Source organism: Siniperca chuatsi, linkage group LG13 (assembly GCF_020085105.1).
Source record: "Siniperca chuatsi isolate FFG_IHB_CAS linkage group LG13, ASM2008510v1, whole genome shotgun sequence".
Classification (NCBI taxonomy): Eukaryota; Metazoa; Chordata; class Actinopteri; order Centrarchiformes; family Sinipercidae; genus Siniperca; species Siniperca chuatsi.
This window is the reverse complement of record NC_058054.1, coordinates 2,881,948-2,904,275: the sequence shown is the minus strand read 5'-3', so window position 1 is coordinate 2,904,275 and position 22,328 is coordinate 2,881,948. Positions and strand designations below refer to the sequence as shown.

Genomic DNA, 22,328 nt, shown 5'->3' with positions numbered 1-22,328 from the left:
ATGTTTCAATTGTACTCCTCAGCTAATTGAAAACAAGTTTTAACAATGGATATGTGGTGGTCATCTGTACTTTCACACCTCAATTTTCTTTGATGTAGCTGTATTTTAGAAAGTATGGTCATGGGTCGATCAGCCTGAAAAGGAGCATCAGAGAGATGGAGCAGTGGCAGCTGGGAAAATCAGCCAGATTTTTATTAAACTGACAAGAAAAAGCTAAATCTGTTTGTTTAGAAAAAGACACAATTTCTACATTTTTTTCCTAATTCTGGACTGTTTTCTGAACCTTGAAATGATCCGTTGATTTGAAGAGCTTGGTTTTAAATATGACTTTCATAAATAGTCCAGGACGACAGTTTTTGCACAGTTTGTTTTCCAGATGTTGGTGTTCTAGTCCTACATTTAGCCTTCTTGGCCCTAAAAACTAGATCAAAACACTTTTATTATATTATCACTGTAGTGATAAATGTCAAAATATGACAGAAAGTGTAAAAGTACTTTTGTATGAAAATCTTCAATTTCCAAACCCATCCAGATTTGGAACTCAACAGATTCTGTGTCCATACATTCTCCAGATGTTCCAGAAGTGTACTCAGCTGTAGTGTGCTTCCTGTGCTGATAGACAGCTCTTTGTTTCTCTCTGCTTCCACTCTGGTCACAGTTTATTGCACATCTTTGTCAGGCATCTCTGTTTCAGATCTGTGGAGGGAAAAGGGGGGGGGGGGGGGGGTTACAACCAGGTAACGGATTCCTCTGTCAGCTGTGGATCAGCTATAATCCAAGATTTCAAGTAGTTTCATCCACATGAATTATTATATTTTGATTTTCAGTAAAACTCTTACTTTTAATAACCACCTGCTGCAGCTTTCTGATATTAGCTGCAACACATTTTCCTCTCTGCTGACCCCAAACTGCATCAACCGCTCCTAAACTGCTGTAGACGTATTTTAAGTGTTCAGAAGCACCCCCAACAGCTGTTGGCTGTTACCTTGCAGTATTTGATGTATCTGAAGTGTTTCCATAAATATGTACCTACAGGATCACTTGAATGCTCAAGGTGCATTTTTAAAAAAGGTAGTATATTAGACTTATAGGTGCTTATTAAGTGATATATTAAGCTGCAGGTAGCCATAGTAACATTACTGATGCTTCAGGTCGTTAGCAGTTAACTGACTGGTGAAACTAACCCAACCATGATGTTAAACTGACTAAAAACACACTTTAAAACATGAAGAAGGATTTAAACACACTCAGCCTTTGTTCCTTTGCTCAATGGACATGATAGGAGAGACAATGACCTCCAGTGTGAGGAGCTCCGTAAAGGAAAAAGCTTGAAGGAGGAAATGCAACCCTGCGTTATTTCTTCACCCCCACTTTGGCCTTTATTTTCTTATACCAGGACACCTTGCTGTGCATTATACAGTTCTACTAGAATCTTGTGCATGTTTTGATTTCACTGAAGCCCAAAATTTGCAGCAGCTTTTCTAAAAAAAAAGAAAAAAGGAGAAAAGGTGTGTTGCAGTTTCCAACCTGTCTTTTGTGTTGCTTTTCAAAAATGTGCAAAATGTCAAAGAAAAATTGCAAGTTAACAAAGAAAATGGAAATGGTTTAAAAACTCAATGATGAATATTTTACTTCATTTTCCACGCTCTTTTCCAGTAACTGGTCGCCTAATAGCTGTGACCTATTCTACAAAATCTGCCATAACGCTTGAACACACTTAGATAATTTAGATTCAGCATGTTGTGTTGAAACGATTAGTCCATCAATTGGTCAACTGACAGAAAATTAATTGCCAACCATTTTGATAATTGATTACTGATTAATTATCAGTAAATCATGTATAAAGCACAAGTTAAACATTCACTGTTCCCAGGTTCTCAAATGTGATGATTTGCTATTTCTCAGTTTTCAATAAATCACTGAAAAGTCAATATCTTTAGGTTTTGGACTGTTGGTCGGACAGAATAAGACATCTGAGGACGTCAACTCTGGCTCTAGGAAATTGCAAGGCCCCTTTTTCTCTATTTTTGACTACACGATTATAAAAAAAAAAGTTGATAATGAAAATAATTGTTAGTTGGAACTCTAGACACATGTTAAGATCAACTTAAAAACTCAGTGATCATGAATCTGACTTGCTAGAAATTTTACACAAAACACAACCTAGGTTTAAGTGTCTGTAAAGTTGTGTATTCTGATGCAGATCTAGATGTAGCTCTGCAACAGAACATTTTTCTGTTATTAAATTAAAAGCTTTAGACAATTGTGCAGCTTTTGTGAAGGTTTCCACCCTCACCCCCCCTTCTTTCACTCACTGCTATTTTATGTCAATTTCAAATCAAACCCTTCCAAAACCGAGTCTAAAAATACACACTGAGGGCTAATTAGAGCCGGAGGGAGGACTGATATGACACCATGCGAGTCGTCTCTCTGGGCTGGCGGTGAGATCAGCTCTCGATGATCAGCGTGTCGGAAGCTGTGAGAGAGGCGGCTCTCTCTGTGACCTCTTGAGCCCATTAGCTCAGAGGATTCATGGTTGCGGCTCGAAGGCTCCTGCAGAGCTGCTGCTGTAATGAGCTCTGATACCGACTCCCAGCAACATGGCTGACACGTCCCCATCAGTACAGGTGAAGGATGAAGTGAGCTCCCCAATTATGTCTGATTCACACACTCACAACTCCATTTGCAGTCGACTGCTTTAAAAGCACCAACGTGACTTACACTTGTCGTCACCGTAAGCTAAGGCAACCGGTAGAGACTTTACCCCCCAAAAAACCACAAATTGTTGTTAAGCAGCAAACACCAGCTGTAAGACTTACAATTTAAAAAAGGAACAGTTTCGACATTTTGGGCAATACGCTTATTTACTTTCCTCCAGAGAGTTAGATGAGAAAATCAACACCGCTCTGGTGTCTGTACGGTAAATATGAAGCTACAAACAGCACAAGTCTCCACTGGGTGCCCGGCAACCTCACGATGACGACAAGACTTCAGGAAGTCAGTGCGCCTAGCCAATAAAAATAGTCCGGCACATTACTCACCGCAGGGCCGGGCGATATGGTTTCTAAATAATATCTCTATTTTTAGGCTATGCCGCGATATACGATATATATCTCGTTAGACATTTTCTCTAAAATAACACTGTAAATCCTCAAATAGTGCCAACATGATCTTATAGACCATGATGCATTGCTGCAGATTAAACTACCCAACAGTATATCTACCCAACTCTCTGGCGGTGGTGTCAGAGAGGAGGATGCTGGCCAAACTACACGCCATCTTGGACAGTGTCTTCCACCCGCTCCATGACGTGCTGGTCAAACAAAGGAGCACCTTCACCGGAAGACTCATCCCCCCACAATGCACCACAGAGCGCCACAGGAAGTCATTCCTGTCTGTGGCCATCAGACTCTTTAACTCCTCCCTCTAAGTGTCAGTCTGTATGACCCGAAGTCACTAAACTGGACATTGAGCATTACATCTCGCCATAATTAATAATAATTGTGCAATATTCTGTGTATTACTTCCGTGCAATATTAGCTTTCCCCTTGTTAGTTTTTATCTTATTTATTGCTACTGAAACTATATACCTCAATTACTCTTCGACAGTACATGCACCTCCGCTTATTAATATTATTTATTACATAAGGAGTTACATTGTATTCTAGACTGTACTTTCATCACCAACCAGTAAACCCACTTGGTACTTGACACTTAGTTTATCTTATACTTACACCGACAGGATACTTAATTTATTTCTGACCTGTTTTATAGTGTTTATTTTTTGCTAGTACTTTCTCCTGTGTGCACTGACGTAAAGACGAGCTACTGTAACAAAGAGTTTCCCTACAGGGATCAATAAAGGATTTCTGATTCTGATATAAAGCATTTAAAATGAGCTCAACCTGAAACATCTGCAGCAGTAAAATGCAACACACACATGAATGCAGCAGGAATATGAACCCAGAAACATCAGATGTAATAAACACTGACAGGAGCGTTTTACTGCACTATGAGTACTTGCAGAACTTTTACTTGCAGTGGAGTACTTAAGACCAACCCCACTGTGAAAATAAAGGACTGGAATACTTCGCCCACCTGTGGTCAGCACAGCCACAGCCTGACTGCACCTGTGTTACCGGCTGAGCCTTCCCCTCCCTTTAAGGAAGGTGGCCTTGTGGGTAACCAGCGGTGTTGTCCCTCACGTTACTTTAGTCAGCCATAAAGTGTGCAGATGAGCTCAGGTTGCAGTACAATAGTTACTGGGCAGCTGTGTTGTGTTTGTTGCCACAGAAAATAAATAAAAAGTGAACAGCTAGCAGCTTCGAGTCAGGCTAAAGTCAAATAAAATAGCCTAAAACCCGAGGTTTCACAAATACGTTTTGGAGCTGCGGAGCTGGAACCGTGGGCAGAGCAATCAGAGTGATCAGATTATTGATCACATTTTCTCTTGTGATCTAATAATGTTAGCTGTTAACTAGCTAGCTGTTCACAGTCTGGACCAACTGCTCAAAGAGCAGAAGACGCCGTAGTAACATTACACAAACTGTGACTTTTTATTTTCACAACACACAGCCTTTCAGTAACTATTATACTGCAACCTGAGCTGATCTACACACTTTATTAAAGTAACGCAACTAACCCCCAGCGGCGACCAGTGGAAACACTGAAAACTTGAATACGACGATATGGTCATCTGCTAACTTATATTGCACATTAATTAATATTTGCATATATTCGATATATCGCCCAGCCCTAACTCACCGTAAAACCATGAGTAGTTGTTTTTATATTTTGGGTTTTGTGCAGATAAAGCAAATGAGATATAACATGTTAATTAGTGAGCTTAAGAGGTGCTGGTAGGTGAATTTTGTTACCCTTGGACAGAGCGAGGTTAGCGGTTTCCCCCCGTTTCCAGTCTTTATGCTAAGCTAAGCTAACTGGCTGCACACTTAGATAAGACTGATACCGCTCATGTCTAACTCTTATAAAGCATATTTCCCAAAATGTCGGACTATTCCTTTAACTCACATAATCTAGTGGATCAGCGGTCACTGATCAATTTTGTTCTTTTTTTTTTTATTACCTGTCTTGTTGGGGTTTTTTTTTACTACTACTACTACTACTACTACTACTACTACTACGAGTACACTTTGTACAAGCTACTATCGTTGTCACTATTTCGTGTTATGTTTGTTTTAATAATGTCATGTAATTAATGTTGTGTTGTTTAGCACAAAAAGAAAAAGAAAAAAAAAAGAGTTACAGACACAAACAAATCTATGGATATAGGTGTACCTAATAAACTGAGAGCTGTGCAGTGTATAGATAGAATATCGGACTTGAGGTCATGTAATGTTTTGGTAACTGTTGGTTTTTACAGGGGATCGTCTCTGAGGCAGCAGCCCGGGGCTCTGAGGAAGCTCATTGATCCGTGAAGTCTTAATAAAAAGTCTTAATAAAGCTTCACTTCAAAAAAATGGAGAGAGTCCAGTGTAAGCAGAGCGCGGCAGGTGACGAGGATTTGCTCTGACAGTTGCCAAGTTCGTCAGCTCGACTATCGATCAATCGTACCTTCCTCTAAAAAGGTCCACTTACTTCTTGAGAAGGAGACTCTCCTGACCCGCCGACACACTTCCGATGTGTGTTTTTCATACCAGACGTGGCTGTCGTCACAGTATCTGTAAGACAAGAAGATTATTTGGAATAGGTGACCTTCACATCAATCAGCAGAACCCTGTTTCAACGTCAGTAGAGTTTAAAGCCTCACAGAAAGCATCCTTTTTGGCAGCTGTACATGTGCTACAGTTGATTATCTAGCTGACAGCTAAACAAATCATAATGTCTGAATTGTCCCAGAGGGATAAAAACAATTGTGATTTGTGGGTCATTTGTCTGTCGATTTCCACCCTCATTTCCAGCATGTGGAGTTTTTTGGATGTCCATGTTTTCCAACTCTGAGCTGCGAAAAATGACTTGGAAAGACAAAACATCATCCACAGACATTTTGCAAAACAGTCCGACCAGGTGAAACTCTCGATGGGTGAATCTGTTAATCAGCTTCAGCATTCATTATAGTTTTTACTTCCATCTTTCTCGCTCAGCTCCGCCAGTTTTCTGGCTCTACAACATCAGTACAATTAAATCCACAATCTGCAGCAGTGTCATCTTAATGTTGAAAGTGCAATTTGCTGGTGTGAAAACCTTTTCATGCGTGTCTTGAGTCTGAAGGGTCTGCAGAGGCACTGCGAGAAGAACTTGCAGAGCTCGAGGACGCAGGGCTGCAGCTTGTGGGCGCCGACGGTCGTCGTGCTGCTGGAGACCGAGACGTCCGTCAGCTCAGGCCGTCTCCATGGACAACCTCTCAACAGACAGAGTGAGGGGTCAGGTCAGTCACAAACCTCTGAACAGCTGTTTAAACCTCTGCTCTTCCAAGCTGATCCTAGTTCACAACCTGCTTCATCACTCTGTTCTGCCAAACAAAACCAAAGTCATTAAGAAGTTAATTACAAATATAAAGATATGATCACACAGATTGTTTTATGTGCAAACTTAAGACATCATAATTAACCTCTGAATGCCCACAGTGGTGATTTGGAGATTTTATGTACAGAATAAATCATCCTCACATCCATCCTTCAAATTTTCTCATTGTATTCATTTTGCATAATGTTGTTTTAGTACTTAAATTCCCATCACAGGAATCACTGGTGCTGATGCATTCTAATCCTAATTTATTCATTGCAGGTACACGGGCTCCTAATTACCATATAAATACATATTCAAATGTGAATTTTAAATGAGATACTTCTCCACATTCTTCAAGCTCAACTCCTCCTTGGTTTGTCTCTTTCCCTTTCCACAATTCATTAGTATGAGTTCAGTATGATCACACTCAGCTCAGCACCCTTACAAAAAAAAAAAGCGCATGTGGAATTTGTGGTTTAACATGTGAAGTGTTAGAGGGGAAAAAAAAACCCAAAAAAACCCCAGAGTTTTTAACTCGCAGTTAAAATTATGGACCAAACCATGACATTAAATATTGTGCAGCTGCGCAGAGCTGACACATATCAGCCGTTTATGGCACGATGAACCCAAGCTTTTCTCTGGTGTGTGTGTGTGTGTGTGTGACACACGTCGCTGTGCACAGACATGCAGCTGGCCAACAAACGCTCATTTACTGCACACTAATGACTCAGTGACAAATAGCACTGGATGCTCCAGCCTAGTTTGTTGCTAGGCAGAACTCAGTGGGGGAGTAGAGCTGTTTCTACAGTGAGATGTTACTGCCATCTAGTGGTTCTGCTGGGAAACTTGGGGCAATATTAAATGTAGTGTATCGGCAGTGTTTACTGGTGACTGTTTAATGTGAAAATTAAAACATGTTACAGATCTGGGAGATGTTTTAGACTCTTATCTTAATTTTATTAGCCATTTTAACAAGCTCGAAAAAAACTCTCTCCCTCCCCCCATCTGAGGAACATTGCCAAAATTGCCATTTTTAACTTGGAACGATGCTGAAATGCTGATACATGCTTTTACAAGCTGCTTAGATTATTATTAACTCTTTTTACTGGTCTCCCTAAAAAAAAGTCTTTAAGAAAATTACGAAAAGTAATTTTAGAAAATTAAAATTAATTAAGAAAAAGATCATTCAGAACGCTGCAGCCAGGATTCTGACAAAAAAAATAAATAAAAAATAAATATTTGATCACATTACCTCTCTGCTCGCATCACTGCACTGGCTAGCTGTATCTTCTAGAATTGATTATAAAGTCCTTTTACTTCTCTACAGAGCCGTACATAATGTCTGGTGTGCCATGGCTGGCCGTCCTTGTTTGGATGAACAGCAAACTCCCTTGGTATTTAAAAAAAAAAAAAAAAAAAGAAATTAAAGAGCTTTTTGATTTGGGTTAACTTTGCTGGTATCATTGTTCATCCATCCATCCATGGTCGCCACCCATTTGTATATGTCATATTGTTCATTTTATGTTGCATGTTCTGGGTGTGTATCATCGTGTTAGAAATGCTGTTTGTTCTTACTTTAACATGTTGTCCCTTGGAGTCCGTGTGTTTTTGTAGATCAATAAATAAATCAAATTTAAATCAGAGGTTTTTATATGATTTTGAGAATGTCTTATATCAGGGGGTATGGAATATTTTACGTGTGGTTTTTCACTGACTGTGATGGGAAGCAAAATAAATTCACTTAAAATTTGGATAATATCAGTAAGTTCCCTTAACAAAAAAAGCACATATGATATTAATGGTTTTATATGTAAAAATATGATTTTTAGCATGTAAAATATCCAAAAACCACATGTAGCTGAATCATGTGATTTTTCTTTTTTTTTTTCACATGAGAAATATCTGACAATGACATGCCTAAACATTTTTCACGTGATAAAGTAAATAAAACAAAACATGAATTTATTTTTTTGGATAAGTAACTGCATAACAAATGTTTCTAAATTCCTTAAGTATAAGAGCAGTATGAACCTAAGTGTGTAAGTGATACATAATTCAAGAATTTATTTGACCTCTGTGAACCACACAGTAGTTTGTTTTTTGTGTGCCTCAGAATCTTTTTATTTATTTATTACTAACTGGAGTCTCTTTTCCCTCCTAACAGGCTCAGTGATCATGTAGCAGACAGATAAACGCTGAATATTTGGCATTAATTTGCTTTTAACCTTTGCAGCTTTAAACCATCAATGCTTTCACATAAAGGGCTGCGCCTGTGTTACCATAGTTACTATCTTAGCCTCCTGCATGGCTCGCTCTCTCCTACACACACACACACACACACACACACACTTCCCCAGGCTAAAAATTGAATCAGTAGCTGTTGGTGTGTCCAGAAATGACAGCGAATGGATCTGATGCGATTACACTTGTTTTCTGAGAGCAGGTCAGCAGTCAGAGTCAAACTGTTGGGCTGTTCACAAAAACAGCTCCAATTATTTGTCATGAATACTTCTACTACTGCATTTGATGCCTTCAAATGGCATTTTTAAATCTATGAAGTCCAAGGATCACTATTTCGCTTTATATTCACTGGAGAACAGAACACATCACTGTGGCAATGTCCTCACCGGAAAGAAAAACAGAGCAGGTTGTTAAGTCAAACCTTTAAAAAGGACCTCTGTTTATGTTTTCCTGACAAGCGACCTCTTGTAGTCATGTGAATAATGACTATGAAGCGTGACGTTGTTATAGCGCCCCAAAACCCTTTAGGCAGCGGGGGGTGGGCATATAAGGTGTCTAACTTTAACAGAATCCGCGGCTCATATCTCGTCTCCTTCAAACAGTCAACACTGGTTTCTTTTAACCATCATGTTCCTCTAACCTGAACCAAGTAGCTTTAGTTGCTTAACCTTACCCATAGGGGAGGGGGGGCAAATCAGAAAACACTAAAACAACAAATTTTGTCACTTAGGTATGAGGACTAATTGTTAGAAAGCTGTTACAAATCAACGTCTGCACAAAAGTGGCGATCTAAAAACTTATGGAATCATTGGGAGATATTTTGACCCTTACGAGATCTTCAGCAAGTCAAAAACTTTGCTAGTAGTTACCACGTCCACTGGAGGCCTTTCAGAAGTGGAGCATCAGCTCTTCAGCAGACACATTTTCATTAATGTTTCAAACTGGTTGGCTGACATGTTGTTTTCCAGCAGATTGATGTTTGCAGCTCATTTATGATCCATATGGAAACAAATACTTGCTTATACTTTGTTTTAATTACAGTATGCAGCACTCTTATCTTTTGTATCTGTATTTCCTGATTAGAGCCGATTCACAGAAGGAAAACTGTAGAAATTCCTTCAGCGGCTTCAAAGACTTCAGGGGAGAAGTAACAGACAGACAGACAGACAGAGTCACGAGTGAATTTCAGACTTCAGGGACACAAGCTGCTCCAGCTATAATTGACCCGGCGAGTCAAGACTTTGGAAAGGAGAAAAGATCCACATGTGCACGATCAGCATCGATACCACCACAGTGTTAAGTGAAGAAACGTGCCTTTTAGTATGTTGGGTAAACCTTCCCTTTCCTTACCAGAGCTTCACTAAAAGCAGACACCCATACTGGCAGTTTACTCTTTATATGTAACACCACATCACAGTCAGTGTATTTCACCAACTACTGAATAACACTGATTTCATTCATATTCATGTGAACTGAGAAATCCTTACCTGGTTTTTCTGTTTCCACAGACTTGCTGGGTGTTGTAGTTCTCCTGCTAAGAGGCCCAGTAGTCCTTATAGCCACCGTAGGTCCTGCTGTGGGACGGACAGGTGAAAGTCTTGTCGGATGAACTGTGGAAGTCGTGTGCTGGGTTGTTGTACTTGGCTGGTGTGTAGCTATGGGTTTGGTTGACGCTGCGGCCAGTTGGGTGGTACTTGTGGTTGATCGAGCAGTTACTGTGGTCGGAGCTGCAGCTGCTGTAACGGATGCAGTGGTGACTTGCGGGGAGGTGGTTGGTTGCATTGTTGTGATTGGTTGTAAAATTGTTGTTGGTTTTTCTGTAGCTTTTGCCTGTGCCGTCGTCCCTGCTGTTGTCTCCCGTCTGTCCGCTGTGGTTGGACTTTGTGGCATGACGGCTGTGGGTTGTCGAGCTGTTGCCAGCGGCTGGGCAGTGGCGATCTTTGTAGCAGCTGTTTCATCCATAGTTGTTGGTGAAACTAATGAACAAAACACAGTCAAGGAGAAAAGATCACACAGTTTGCTTTACCGTCTGCAATAAGGTGGAACACTGAATGATTTACTGCAAATTTGAACTTTTTTCAACCAACTGGTGCTGAAACAAAGAGTCGAATATTTAATATGTCAATCTTTGGGTTTTGGACTGTTGACATTTGAAGACACCACATTGAAATTCAGTATTTAACTATTTTGTAACATTGTATGGACTAAACAGTTAACTGAAAACATGACTGAGAACGTAATAATGAAAACTGTTGAATTTTCCCTGTAATTACTACCAAATCACATTGTTAATTTTCCAGGAAAGTTCCTGATATTAATAGAAAATATTACTCAGTTACAGACACGTAACATAAAGCATTACTGAAATTTTCTCAGTTTGAGCAGGATTTTTTATGGGTTTTCTTCAGTCTGTCTTTTATCAATTTTCACAATTAAGATCTTGTTTTCAGGTCTTTTTCTCAAAAAAGAAAGAGATTTGTCTTCAAAACACAATCGTAGTAAGACTGGAAGATTGCTGTCTTTGGTTGCAAAAGCTCTAAATTGGCAGTCAATACATGTGTCTTGCAGGAAGATCTAGGACCATCGTTTTGGATTGACGACCACAGATCTCTCACCATTGTCAACTTTCATCACAGTCCAAAATCAAACCATCTAAAAAGGGACCTTAACACCTCCTACTGTATTTATACTTGATCTGTTTAGAGATTCTGGTGACAGTCATTGTCTTTAACAGAACATTCCTATAGTACTAATAATGCAGGATTTTCTTCCTGTTTACAACTTTTAAAAGTTATTCTGGATAATATTAGACACCAATTCCCTGTGTGCAGGTCTCAGATTTAACAGAATGAGTCCAAAGCTAAATAAAATGAACCAAACATGAACACTGGCCTCCTGTAGAGACTCACCATGTGCGGTAGAATGGACCCTGCTGGTTAACATGGAGCTCATCCCAGATGGAGAGATGTGACTCAGATTCGTGGGAAGTTGGTGCCATTCTGAGGTTTAAAATAGATAATTGGAAACAAGAATTAAGTGGCTCTTTAGTGTCCTGAAGATGACAACAGATGCTCGAATGAGCTTTTAAAAAGGTGCCGAGTTACTCACCGACAGGGAGTCTGATGGAGGAGACGTTACCTACTTGAAAAGGAAGAAGACGGGTTCAGTAAAAGGAAAGAAAGAAGGGAGTGCTCACCTTGGAAAAAGAAAGCTTACATCTTAAATTAAGTTAAAGTAGCCTAATAAATCTAGTTTCAAACTAAATCAGGTTGCACCATTAAAACTTAAGAAATGTCTCAGCTAGTGAAGACTTTGGTAATGTGTAAATAGGTTGTAGAAAAACACCTGTAGCAACATCAGATCAAAACTATGAAGGTTAACATTAGCTAAACAGGAAGTCACTGTAGCATCACAAGCTAACATGAACGGTTAGATATATAACAATTTTAGGGGGCATAACCACATATTAAACGCAACTGCCAATTCTTTGTAAATGTAGGTATGACTGTGTTTTATCTGCATCCATGGACAAATAAAGGTGTGTGACCAGAATTAGTAAAATTCATACGAAGAGAAATCGCCTATTGTGCTAGCTAGCGTAACCTAACAAACGTTATTTGGTCCAATGTTGCTTAAAGTTTTGTAACTTATTTGAGGTAGAATTGATTGTGTTTGTGAAATGTAAATTTAAAAACTTTCCAGTTTACATCCACATCAAAATTAATTAGCTAATCAAGACTTTGGTTAGATGTGTTGCCCATTTACTCTTCCCTCCAAACTTTGTCAGTTGGTTCTGTTAGCCTCGTAACGGCCACCCCTAGCGGTTACTGAGTGTAAATGTTTATTTAAGGTACGTAGAGATTAGTTGTTACTAAACCTCCACTTACTTTATAACCAGGCTAAGTTACTTACAAAATTAACTGGTGCAATGGAGTCCAGTAAGGGAGAGATGTCTTAACCTCACATGGTCTTATTGTTTACAGGCCAAAATACCAGTGAGAAACTTGACATGTTAAAAAATGATGTTACTTTTTCTGATATAGAGTCAAAGATGAAAAAATATGCTAATTGCTCCTAAATCAACAGAAAAGCAAGCCTGCAGATCCAAATGTCAGTGTGGATACACCATCACATGTTCTCTGAGAGCCACTGTCTGTCTTTACTCAAGGTTTCCGCCTTTAAAATTCACTAACCTACTCAGGATTCACCTACAAAATAGAATTTACTAGGATTTCGAGCAACCACATAAAATTTTATAAATGAATAAGTGGTTTTTTTTTCTCTGAGCTTTTCAGAGCCCCAAAATGCCTGCACAGCTTTCTAGCCTGTCCTCCTGGGAACAGCAGTGATTTTGACCCTCCATCTCCAAAACTCTACATGCTACAAAACTATAACTGGTGGGAAATTAAATATATCAGGTATGCGGTTGTTCTCCTGTGTAGTGTTTATTGTTTAATTTTAAAGGTTTGCAGTATTGTGGCATTTTCTGGCTCAGTTGGTTATGATGTCATTTCCATAAATGTGGCATCCTGAGTTAATGCTGCCACCTGCTGGTGTTTTTATTGGTGCATCAGTTTGTGTTGTAAACGAACCTCTGTGTGGTCCTTCGACGATGGTCTGGTTGAAGAGTGGAGTGATGGAGTCGACCTCCCAGAGCTCCGGCACCTCTCTGCCTGGACAAAACACACACAGTCAAACCCTTTTAAGACTGTTTCTTAGTTCCTGAAAAGACATTTTGGATTTTAACTGGATATATCATATCTGTCAGTACTGTTGCACCTTTGTGAAGTTGTCGATCGGTTCCATTTCGGATCCATTTCCAATTTTAACCCGAACTCATTAAGCTCAGAGTTGAACAGATCCTGTATTAAATCTTAAATATCCTCTCAACTTTTTTTTGTTTGTTTTTTATTAGCACAGAGCAAAGTACTATTGTTACTTAAGCTATATGTAAATGCATTTGACAAGACATTCAAGACTAGATTCAATGACATGCTATCAAACCATCTGCTTCACAGATAATAAAATTATAATCAACAACTAACAGTTAATCAAAATGCTGCAACATTTAAAAAGTATAGAAGATAACAGACAGAAAGAATGATTCAGGTCAAATCTGTTTATATAAAATCCAGACTACGCGGAGCAGTTTACAGACATCTCAACATCAGTCCAAATAAGGACCGAACTTACAATCTCATCACAAGTAACCCTGCAAGTTCAAACCCCAATAAAAATGTAAATTCAAAAACAACTTTGGAAACAAGACAGAGGTTTTTAAGCAACCAATACCAAATCTACAGCTTCCAAACATTAATTAACTTTTATTTTGTCTGTCATTACTTTTACACCGTTTTTAAATCACTGATGCATGTAAGCACAACATCTCCACAGTGTCTACAATGTCAGTATCTCAACAGTGTCAGTTTTGTAGAATAAATTGATCTGATTTTTAAAATGACACATGCATGTAAGGTTTAAACAGTGCTGATGAAGCTGATGCTGCACATTAAACACACAGCAGGTCTGTTTTAAATAGAACTCAATAGAACAGATCCAGTGAGCTCTACTTACCCATCTTACCTGCCATCACACAGATGTAAATACAGTCTGAGTTGTTCCTCTGGCTTACTGAGAGACACAAAACACACTGTACAGTAAGTATATCACATTATGAAGACTGGCCTGTAAACAACAGGAAACATAATATAGATATTTCAGTTTTTTCAATTTACAACCACTCACCTGATAATATGGAGGCAGATTTAAAGAGCTCATGTAGGTAACTTGTTGAGTTTCCCATCACATCCAACAGTATGGCCGTAAAGTCTGATGAAAAATAAAGTAAGAGAGATTTGGAACTGAAACATTTACAAAAAATTACAAAGTACTTAATACTCAAAATTAGATTCATTATTTGAGTTTGCTCACCTGTTAAATCGTTGGTCTCATTTGTGACACAGTAGCAGAATCTTCTCCTGAACACGTTGCTTTCTAAACCTCTAATGCTGGAAACTGCAAAACACACAGCAGTGTTCACAGTAAGAGACAATATCAGTTCAGATAGTCTGAATGTGCCTGTAAGACACACCTGAGGGATTACAGGTTTTAGAAAACACAAAGTGAACAAACAGCTTCTGTGCATTATGTCCTGATGTAAATATTAATTTTAAATCAATAAATCTAAACTTTTAAGAGTTTAGAGACAGTGAGACCTTAAAACAGCCTTGACGCTGCACTGACACAGACACGGCTTACGGTTATTACTGAAGACACGCTAACAGAGCCTGATCGGAAATGAACAAATATGTCAGTGTGATACTGCGTATTCTATTTTACTGTTTTGAATAATACACAATAAACTGTACCCAGTGAGTCAATGTTTTGCAAAAAAACTATTCAAACATATACTGTACATACATAGATATTTAAGAAGTTTGATCACGCAGCGATTCCCTCGTGTTACTCCACTGACCGCAAATAAGACATTTATTTTAAAGCAAGCATTTTGAAAGCCTGAAACTGCTTCAGACTTTAAACTTGAAGACTTTAGACTTGAAAACTGCAGTGTTTGAAAATGTGTATAAACCCATGACAGAGTCACGTTAATCCACAGTGATGCTGTGGTCAAACTGTACACAGTGCATTATTTCAATCAGCACTAATAAAGTCCAGATGTGTGGTCCTATAATACTGCTGCACAGTGAGAAGTATTGTTCATAGCAGGCAGTTACATATTCAAACCACTAGATGGCACTAGTGACATTATTTATAGAAATGGATCCTGTAATGCTGCCTTAGCTTAGTATACTGCCTCTAACAATACATATTACAATATACATATAGTTTTTACACTTCCATCTCTTGTAACTGAGCAGCTTCAGAGGAGGAAGAAGTGGTGGGGCGCTAATATTTACTGTTGTAGACCAACAGGGTGAGTTTATGGAGAGCCAGAGAGCTGTAGGACGTCACACTGAGGAGAGAGAAGAGCTGACGGGAGCCTGGAAGACAAGAAGAGACACAGGAGGAACAGGTGACCTTCTGAAGTTTGATATATTATAATGTATCTGCATGAAAGTATGTTTAAATTACAGAGATGTTTGGTTAAGTCTTAGAGAACAATGTGGTCGTATCACAGTTCTGTAACTGTATGAACCTGAAGTCAGATTTCCCACTGAACATTATCATTGAATACACAAGACTAGAATAGAATTGAATTTGTAGAAGACTGGGCTGCACCGGCTTCATCATACAAAGTCTAGAGCAGTGAGACAGCAAGAACACCATATGACTGATGCTAATCAGAGCATAACGTATCGCTTTGGTTTATTCAGCAACATTTAGACCTCCACAGGTCTTCACCAAGCAGAAATGTAACTGTAGGTGTGCTTCACAGGAGACCAGGGAGGTTAAAAAAGGTGAAATCAAGTGTAGCTGACATTAGCAGTGATAATGGCGACATCATGAGAAAGATTTAGAAGCAGTACAGAAAGAAACTGTACCGAGAGAACATCGTGTCGCATTTCTGTGCTTAAATCTAACAGTTTAATGTGTTGTTAGTGGCGAAGTGCTGTGAGGTAAAGACACATTTACATTTCAGAAGAATAAAACTGTGACTTAAAAAAGGTTGACTGTGAAAACTTCAACTACAGTTTGAATTAAGTGAAAAATAGTTGGACAATGGGATTTGAATGTAAGAATTGCATCATCTTCATATTCTCCCCCCAAAATGCCTCCACAAAAGGCAGGCAAGACTGAGGCCCACCAGGTTTTTACAGGTCAGTTCACCCAAATCTCCCCAAAACACATTCCCCCCTCACCTCTGGTGGTTTCTAGCAGTGCAGAGAGCTTTGGTTTTATATTCGGAGGCATTGCTGCGACTCCTCAAAGACCACATACAATGGAGACATTTAGAATTTAGTTTGTGCATTGAAATGAGATGAAAATGACAATCACCACAATATTACATTATTGTGACGGTGAGAAAGTGTTTTGTGTGATTCGAGTGAACTGGCCCTTTAAAGCTGACATTTCATGAAGCAGTCCTGCCTGCAGTTTGACCTCTGGAGAACAAAAAAAAAGGAAACAGACTGGAGCTGTGGTTTAATCGTAACATACACGAGAGATTTACAGCTCAGAATTTATCTCCACATGACTGATATTATGACAACGTACCCGATTGGCTTGTATTTATTAAAGTATTGACCAGGGGAGTGAGGTCGACGGCAGCTGGATCGATGTGCTCTGCTGGGATTTCTGGGAAATATAAGCAGACAGTGAAGTCAGTGGGAGCTCGTTTTGGTTTTAATCTCTATTATGGAATTAGCAGCATCAGCAAAATGCGACTGTATAACTGCAAGATGTGACAAAAAAGTAAGAATTACCCAGAGGAATCAGTCCCTGGGGTGGTAGTTCTTTGAATAGCATGAGGTCAGTTTAGGGCTTAGTCCCATTTATTGAGTTGATACTGGCTTTTTATTTTATATGATTTAGATGTCCTTCAACTCCGACATGATGGAGCAAAATCCCTGAACACAGCTACACAAAACCTGCCATGATCTGCATCTGCTTTGGAGCAGCAGGTTCAGTTTTCCGTCACATTTGTTTGTTAGCTGCTGATTTATAATGACATTTGGTGGATAATTAGTGAGGAGTATGGCTCAGGAACAAATGAATGACTTGAAAGGATTTGTTAACATTGAGATAGGGCATTTTCCCCTCATTAACTGTACTTTCTGAAAATCTGAAAAAGAAAAATCTGTCACACTAATTCCACAATTCTCATTCTGTGTTTTCTGATGCAAATCCAAACCAGGATGAAGTTGAGCAAATTTGAAATACTCTCTTTTATTAAATTAACACATTTTCACGATTGTGCAGCCTCGGTGGAGGTATGCGTTTCTTGTATCATTATTCATTCTAGGTTTTTTGTCAGTTTTACTCTCCATGATGCTGCGTCAAAGCCTTTGACACACTGTATACTGAGGTTTTATTCTGGCATGAAGAACTGTTGTTCTTAAAAAACAAAATCATTTAGCGCCACCTTCTATCATCAGCAACACTGTATGCATCTTAAGTCACTGATGAACTGACATTTATCACTAATATAGAAACAGCCAGTTGAAAGACGCAGACTGATACAGTTACATCAACAACAAGCTGTAGTTCAGCAAAGGTGAGAATTATCGGGATTTTAAAAAGGACGTGTTGGTGTGGCTTTCCTACTTATGTTCATATAAACTTGGATTTCTTTGTCACAGTTACTTATTGTTGTGTGGACTGACATCACATTTTCCTTTGACTGAGCAGGTGAAGCCTGAAATACGCAATAATGCAAAAATATGCTGACAAACAGGCAGATGTTGGATGAAATGAGAATTACCTGTGGAGTCCAGGATGTCTCTCTTGTGCTTCTCTTCCTGCCGTCTGTCTCTTAACGCTGTCGGGGAAATGAAACAGAAATTAGATTAGACAGAGTACCAAACAACATTTTCTAAACATGCATTTCTTTACCATTTCATTAATTGGTCAAATAAACGTTGTTGTTGTTACTACTAGTTTATTTAAACTATGATCAAAAGAGCGCAGACATCCCTCACTGAACAGTCCCTCAAAGCTGCATGTAACTTAACTGAAACTGCATGCAATCCAATACAAGCGTCCTGTAAGAAAACCTTCATTTAGGAAACTTTTTAACTTTATTAGATTTCAGTAAATTGAAAGGCGTTCCAAATAATTTTCCTCCTCCATACAAATCATTACAATACAACAATTACAAGAAACAAAAGGCAGACTTTTAAAACGTCTTGCATTGATACAGTAACACAAATGGCAATTCAAGACGTTGTGCAGGAAAACCACAACATGTTATACAGACCTACCTTGGCGGTAGAGGATGAGGAGTAAAATGGTAGCGACGCAGATGATAAAACAGAGGCGTGGATGCTGTGTGGCTCTCTGTAAGCCGGCCATGGCCCCGCTGAAGCACCGCTGTAACCACAGAAGACAGAAACACACAATTTGGATCAACTTTTCTCCCGTTTCATTCGTCGTCCCTGCATCCCGACGGCTCAACTAAACTTTGTGCTTTAGTCAGATGGCTTCAAAAGGGTGTTGTGTGAATGTGTGTGTGTGAAAAGCATTTCCTGGGCCCTACACAATGATGTCATCAGGCTGTGTCCATACCACTCAAATCAGTGGACCCTGTGCTCCCTGGTGGTCTGCAGAGTATAAAGCTTCACATTCACAACAGTGCTGGAAATACAGGACAACCCTGGATTTTTCAGAGGTAAAATTTCTAATAAGGAATCCTTAAAAAAACAAAACAAAAAAACTTTTGGTTAGAATTATGACTTGCATGTAAAAAATAACTAGATATACTGAGAGTCCACGAGGTATCAGGGAGGGACATTTGTGACTGAATTCCTTAAATGATTAAACTGTGCTGTCAAACTACATCATTACCACATTTTCCCCCCATCCTCTGTCTTGTTGGAGTAAAATGCCATTTGATCCATTCGACCATCTGCAGTAGCAGAACTATCAACATTTCATTAGGAACATTTTTCATCCCATAAAATTGATTTTTGCAGGAGGTCAATGATAAAACAATGACAAAGTCAGATAAACAAAAAAGAAAAACAAATAACTATTGAATTCAAAACTGACAGTACCAAGATAAATTGACTGGTGGTCTTAATATTGATGTAAGAAATGTTGTAAGGATACAAATGACTAAATTGATGGAATAAAATAAGTGTAACAAATGCAAAATTTACTAATGAGTTTGAGACAGAGAGCAAAATGGAAGTAAAGAGTGACACATGCTGAATTTAATGTCGGCTTTCTGATACCGTTGAGCCTAGTGTTTTCACCTACTCTTTTGTTCAAGGCTAAAAAAACTATTAGTGGTATTTTTAAGCCATCTAATTAACTGAAAGACATCCAACAAACAACTTACCAGCTCCTTGAATCCTCCTGTAAATTGTGCAGCTCTGATGCTCCCCCAGCAGCATCAACCCTCGCCCAGTGTATCACACACCTACGGCCAGATAAGGATTAAACGACGCCTGTCCCCCCCCCCTCCGAACAGCAGAGGTTGGCAGCTTACTGAGCTCTGTACAAAAAAAACCTGAAAAACACGGTGTCTGGCTGCAGGCTGGGCACTGATCCCTAACTCACTCCACCAGCTCCACTGCAAAAAAGATCCAACTGAACGCCAGACTCAAATTCACCACTCCACTGCACAGACCTGCACTCATTCTCTTAGTTCAAATCTGCATTATAATACAAAAACAATTATTACGAGTTGAACTGAAAGTGGTAATGTGTGATGTTTTCTATTTTGCATCCATCTTGTTGTTGTGGTGTTTCTGCACTGTACTTACCAGACATCACCTGTCAATCAAACAGTATGGGCGGTACCGTGGCATCTTCTTCCTGAGTGTTTCAAAGAGCAAATGCAGTTGTCAGTAAACAGTGCTCTGGCGATTCGTAAGTCAGTAACTGTATTTCAACCTATAGTCAGGACCTGCTTCACACTGAAATAGTCATTTAAATACCGTTGAATGGTTAAAGGTAACCCAGACGTATGAACTAACTATTTAACCGACATGTCTAGGTGTCTTTGAACCTGCTAGTCTCTTTCCCAGCACTGCAGGGCTGGCATTTGAAACTTTTAATTTATTTACATACAAAAGATGGTGACTATAGCTTGTGGTGAAAGATTAGCATGGTTGCTGTCTCTTAGAAGTGAAGTGGATCAGTACAACCTCAGGTTTTGTGTTTATTAACGTGGTGTCTGTCGACCTGGGTTCAGACATCAAGTTTTTCTCTTTGGACAGAATGGGCATAAACCTGACGCCAAGCTGAACCAAACAGCTGCCTAAAGTGGCTTGTTAGCAAAGCATTTTGTGTAGCAAACATGGAAGTGGCAATTTGTACTTTTTCCTCTCTTACCTGGAGAAGGAACTGATCTCTGCGCTCACAGCAGGTCATCTTCAGGTCAGACCTGGTGCTCATTTCAGAGGGGTTTGTGAGCCTGCTCTGTTCTGTGTGGTCTGTTTGGTTCCTTGTTTCAGGAAGCTGCTGTCCAATCAACTGCTTCTATCCAATCAGCTCTATGAGTGACACCTGACCAAAGCAAAAAGGCCCGCCCACCACCTCTTACTCTCTCCCAACCAGTAATCAGCACAGATGTGTCTCCTCACCCCAGTCCCTGTGTCCTTTTACTGTCTTTTAGTTTCACCAGTGAATTTAAAATGTCTTTATCTGTACTTTTGTCTCCTTCATGTCGCTTCTCTCTGAGCCACAAGTGTTAGCTGATGCGTTTCATGATATTTTATTATTTATTATTTTTCCAAAACAGTCCAAGAATACAGAGGCATCGAGACAATGATGATTGTCAACAAAATACTTTTTCAAAATCTATGTCTGTACATCCGTGCAATGGATTAGGTCATCCATTTCTGACCTACATTTGACAACATTTCTACATTTTATTCAAAGCTTATTTAAAGCTTTTAAATGCTACATTGTAAATATTCTAAACTCACTGCAGTAAAAATTCCTCAAGCCTTTTTGTGTATGTAAACTCTACTTAAAAAGTTACTTTCAGTTAAAGTTTGCTTTTAATTTTACAACTTAAATGTTTTCAAATTGACCCCTTTTCATAAAACTTGAGCTGTTTGTTTTTCATAATTACACCATAAAGTGGTTGTTGTGGTTTGAACTATTTATTTAGCCAGATATCAATTGGCCTGCCAAGTATTAACATTCACAAAAGAATGTGTTTTGCTTCACTTGGACACATGTCACTGCTGTGGCAAAGCTTTTCATTTATTTTAGGAAAGAATTTTAATCAGAATACAGTGTTACTGTTAAGGACATTTTTTGCAGTGTAGGTAAATGGCCGTAATAAGCCGCTGGAGTGACATACGAGCCGTGGGGAAGATCAGTGAATAAGAGGAGTGAATGTGAGTCTTTAATGATGGGGGATTGGTGGGCACTTTGGTCGCCTTGGCATTCACATTCAGACACACAGCAGTAATTGGCAGAGGAGGAAACAGGGCTGCTGAGGGCCTGGGAACAGCTGCCCCTGGGGAGAAGATACACAGACTTCTAGCTAATAATTATAACAAGAATGAAATTAAATGAACTAAGGAGTGAAGAAAGAATTGGCACACATATACATTGTGGCTGCGTTCCCACTGTGGACCTTCATTCTCCTGCTGATTAAGCTGGACATGGAAAAACAGGATTTGCATGCTCTCTGCTGGTGGTCCTGAAACAAAAAGCACTGAAAGAAATAAAAAATAACGATGTTTTAGAAATACAAAGTCATGTAAACACAAGTTAATCAAATGCATATCATTGAGACTCTAAGAAAAAAGGCTATGTCTCCAGGCAAACATTTAATCGTTAATAAGTTCATACGACTGACTGACTGAAAATCTACTTACAGGTGTCATCGGGAAAAAACACGTGAATTTGTGTGTTACTGCAGTAGGAACCAAAATGACATTTTGCTGTGGCTCCTGCAGTTAGTAAGGGAGGGGCACCTAACACCTCCGGGGGCTGGCTCTGTAAAAACCTGTGGAAATGCAGCACCAACATTAAAC

The 22,328-nt window shown here is 39.2% G+C and overlaps 1 protein-coding gene across 9 annotated transcripts; it reads right to left on the bottom strand.

Annotated features, from left to right (window-relative positions):
- Positions 1 to 167: 167 nt before the first annotated feature.
- LOC122886410 (HERV-H LTR-associating protein 1) lies at positions 168 to 20,811 on the bottom strand. Of its 9 annotated transcripts, none has more exons than XM_044218579.1 (18): positions 20,668 to 20,811; positions 20,097 to 20,148; positions 19,670 to 19,825; positions 18,895 to 19,019; positions 18,591 to 18,699; positions 18,092 to 18,148; positions 16,885 to 16,965; positions 15,627 to 15,710; positions 14,641 to 14,724; positions 14,455 to 14,538; positions 14,284 to 14,340; positions 13,302 to 13,382; positions 11,818 to 11,850; positions 11,619 to 11,708; positions 10,197 to 10,685; positions 6,205 to 6,361; positions 5,599 to 5,681; positions 168 to 696 (listed from the first exon to the last, which is right to left on the bottom strand). In XM_044218579.1, the coding sequence occupies exons 5-18, from the start codon at positions 18,679 to 18,681 to the stop codon at positions 653 to 655; spliced, it is 1,515 nt and encodes a 504-aa protein (XP_044074514.1). In that variant the 5' UTR covers positions 18,682 to 18,699; positions 18,895 to 19,019; positions 19,670 to 19,825; positions 20,097 to 20,148; positions 20,668 to 20,811; the 3' UTR covers positions 168 to 652. The 9 variants fall into 9 exon arrangements, with proteins under 9 accessions (XP_044074514.1, XP_044074515.1, XP_044074511.1 ...); XM_044218580.1 differs by having other exon boundaries at positions 19,670 to 19,750; XM_044218576.1 differs by lacking the exon at positions 18,895 to 19,019.
- Positions 20,812 to 22,328: the final 1,517 nt, after the last annotated feature.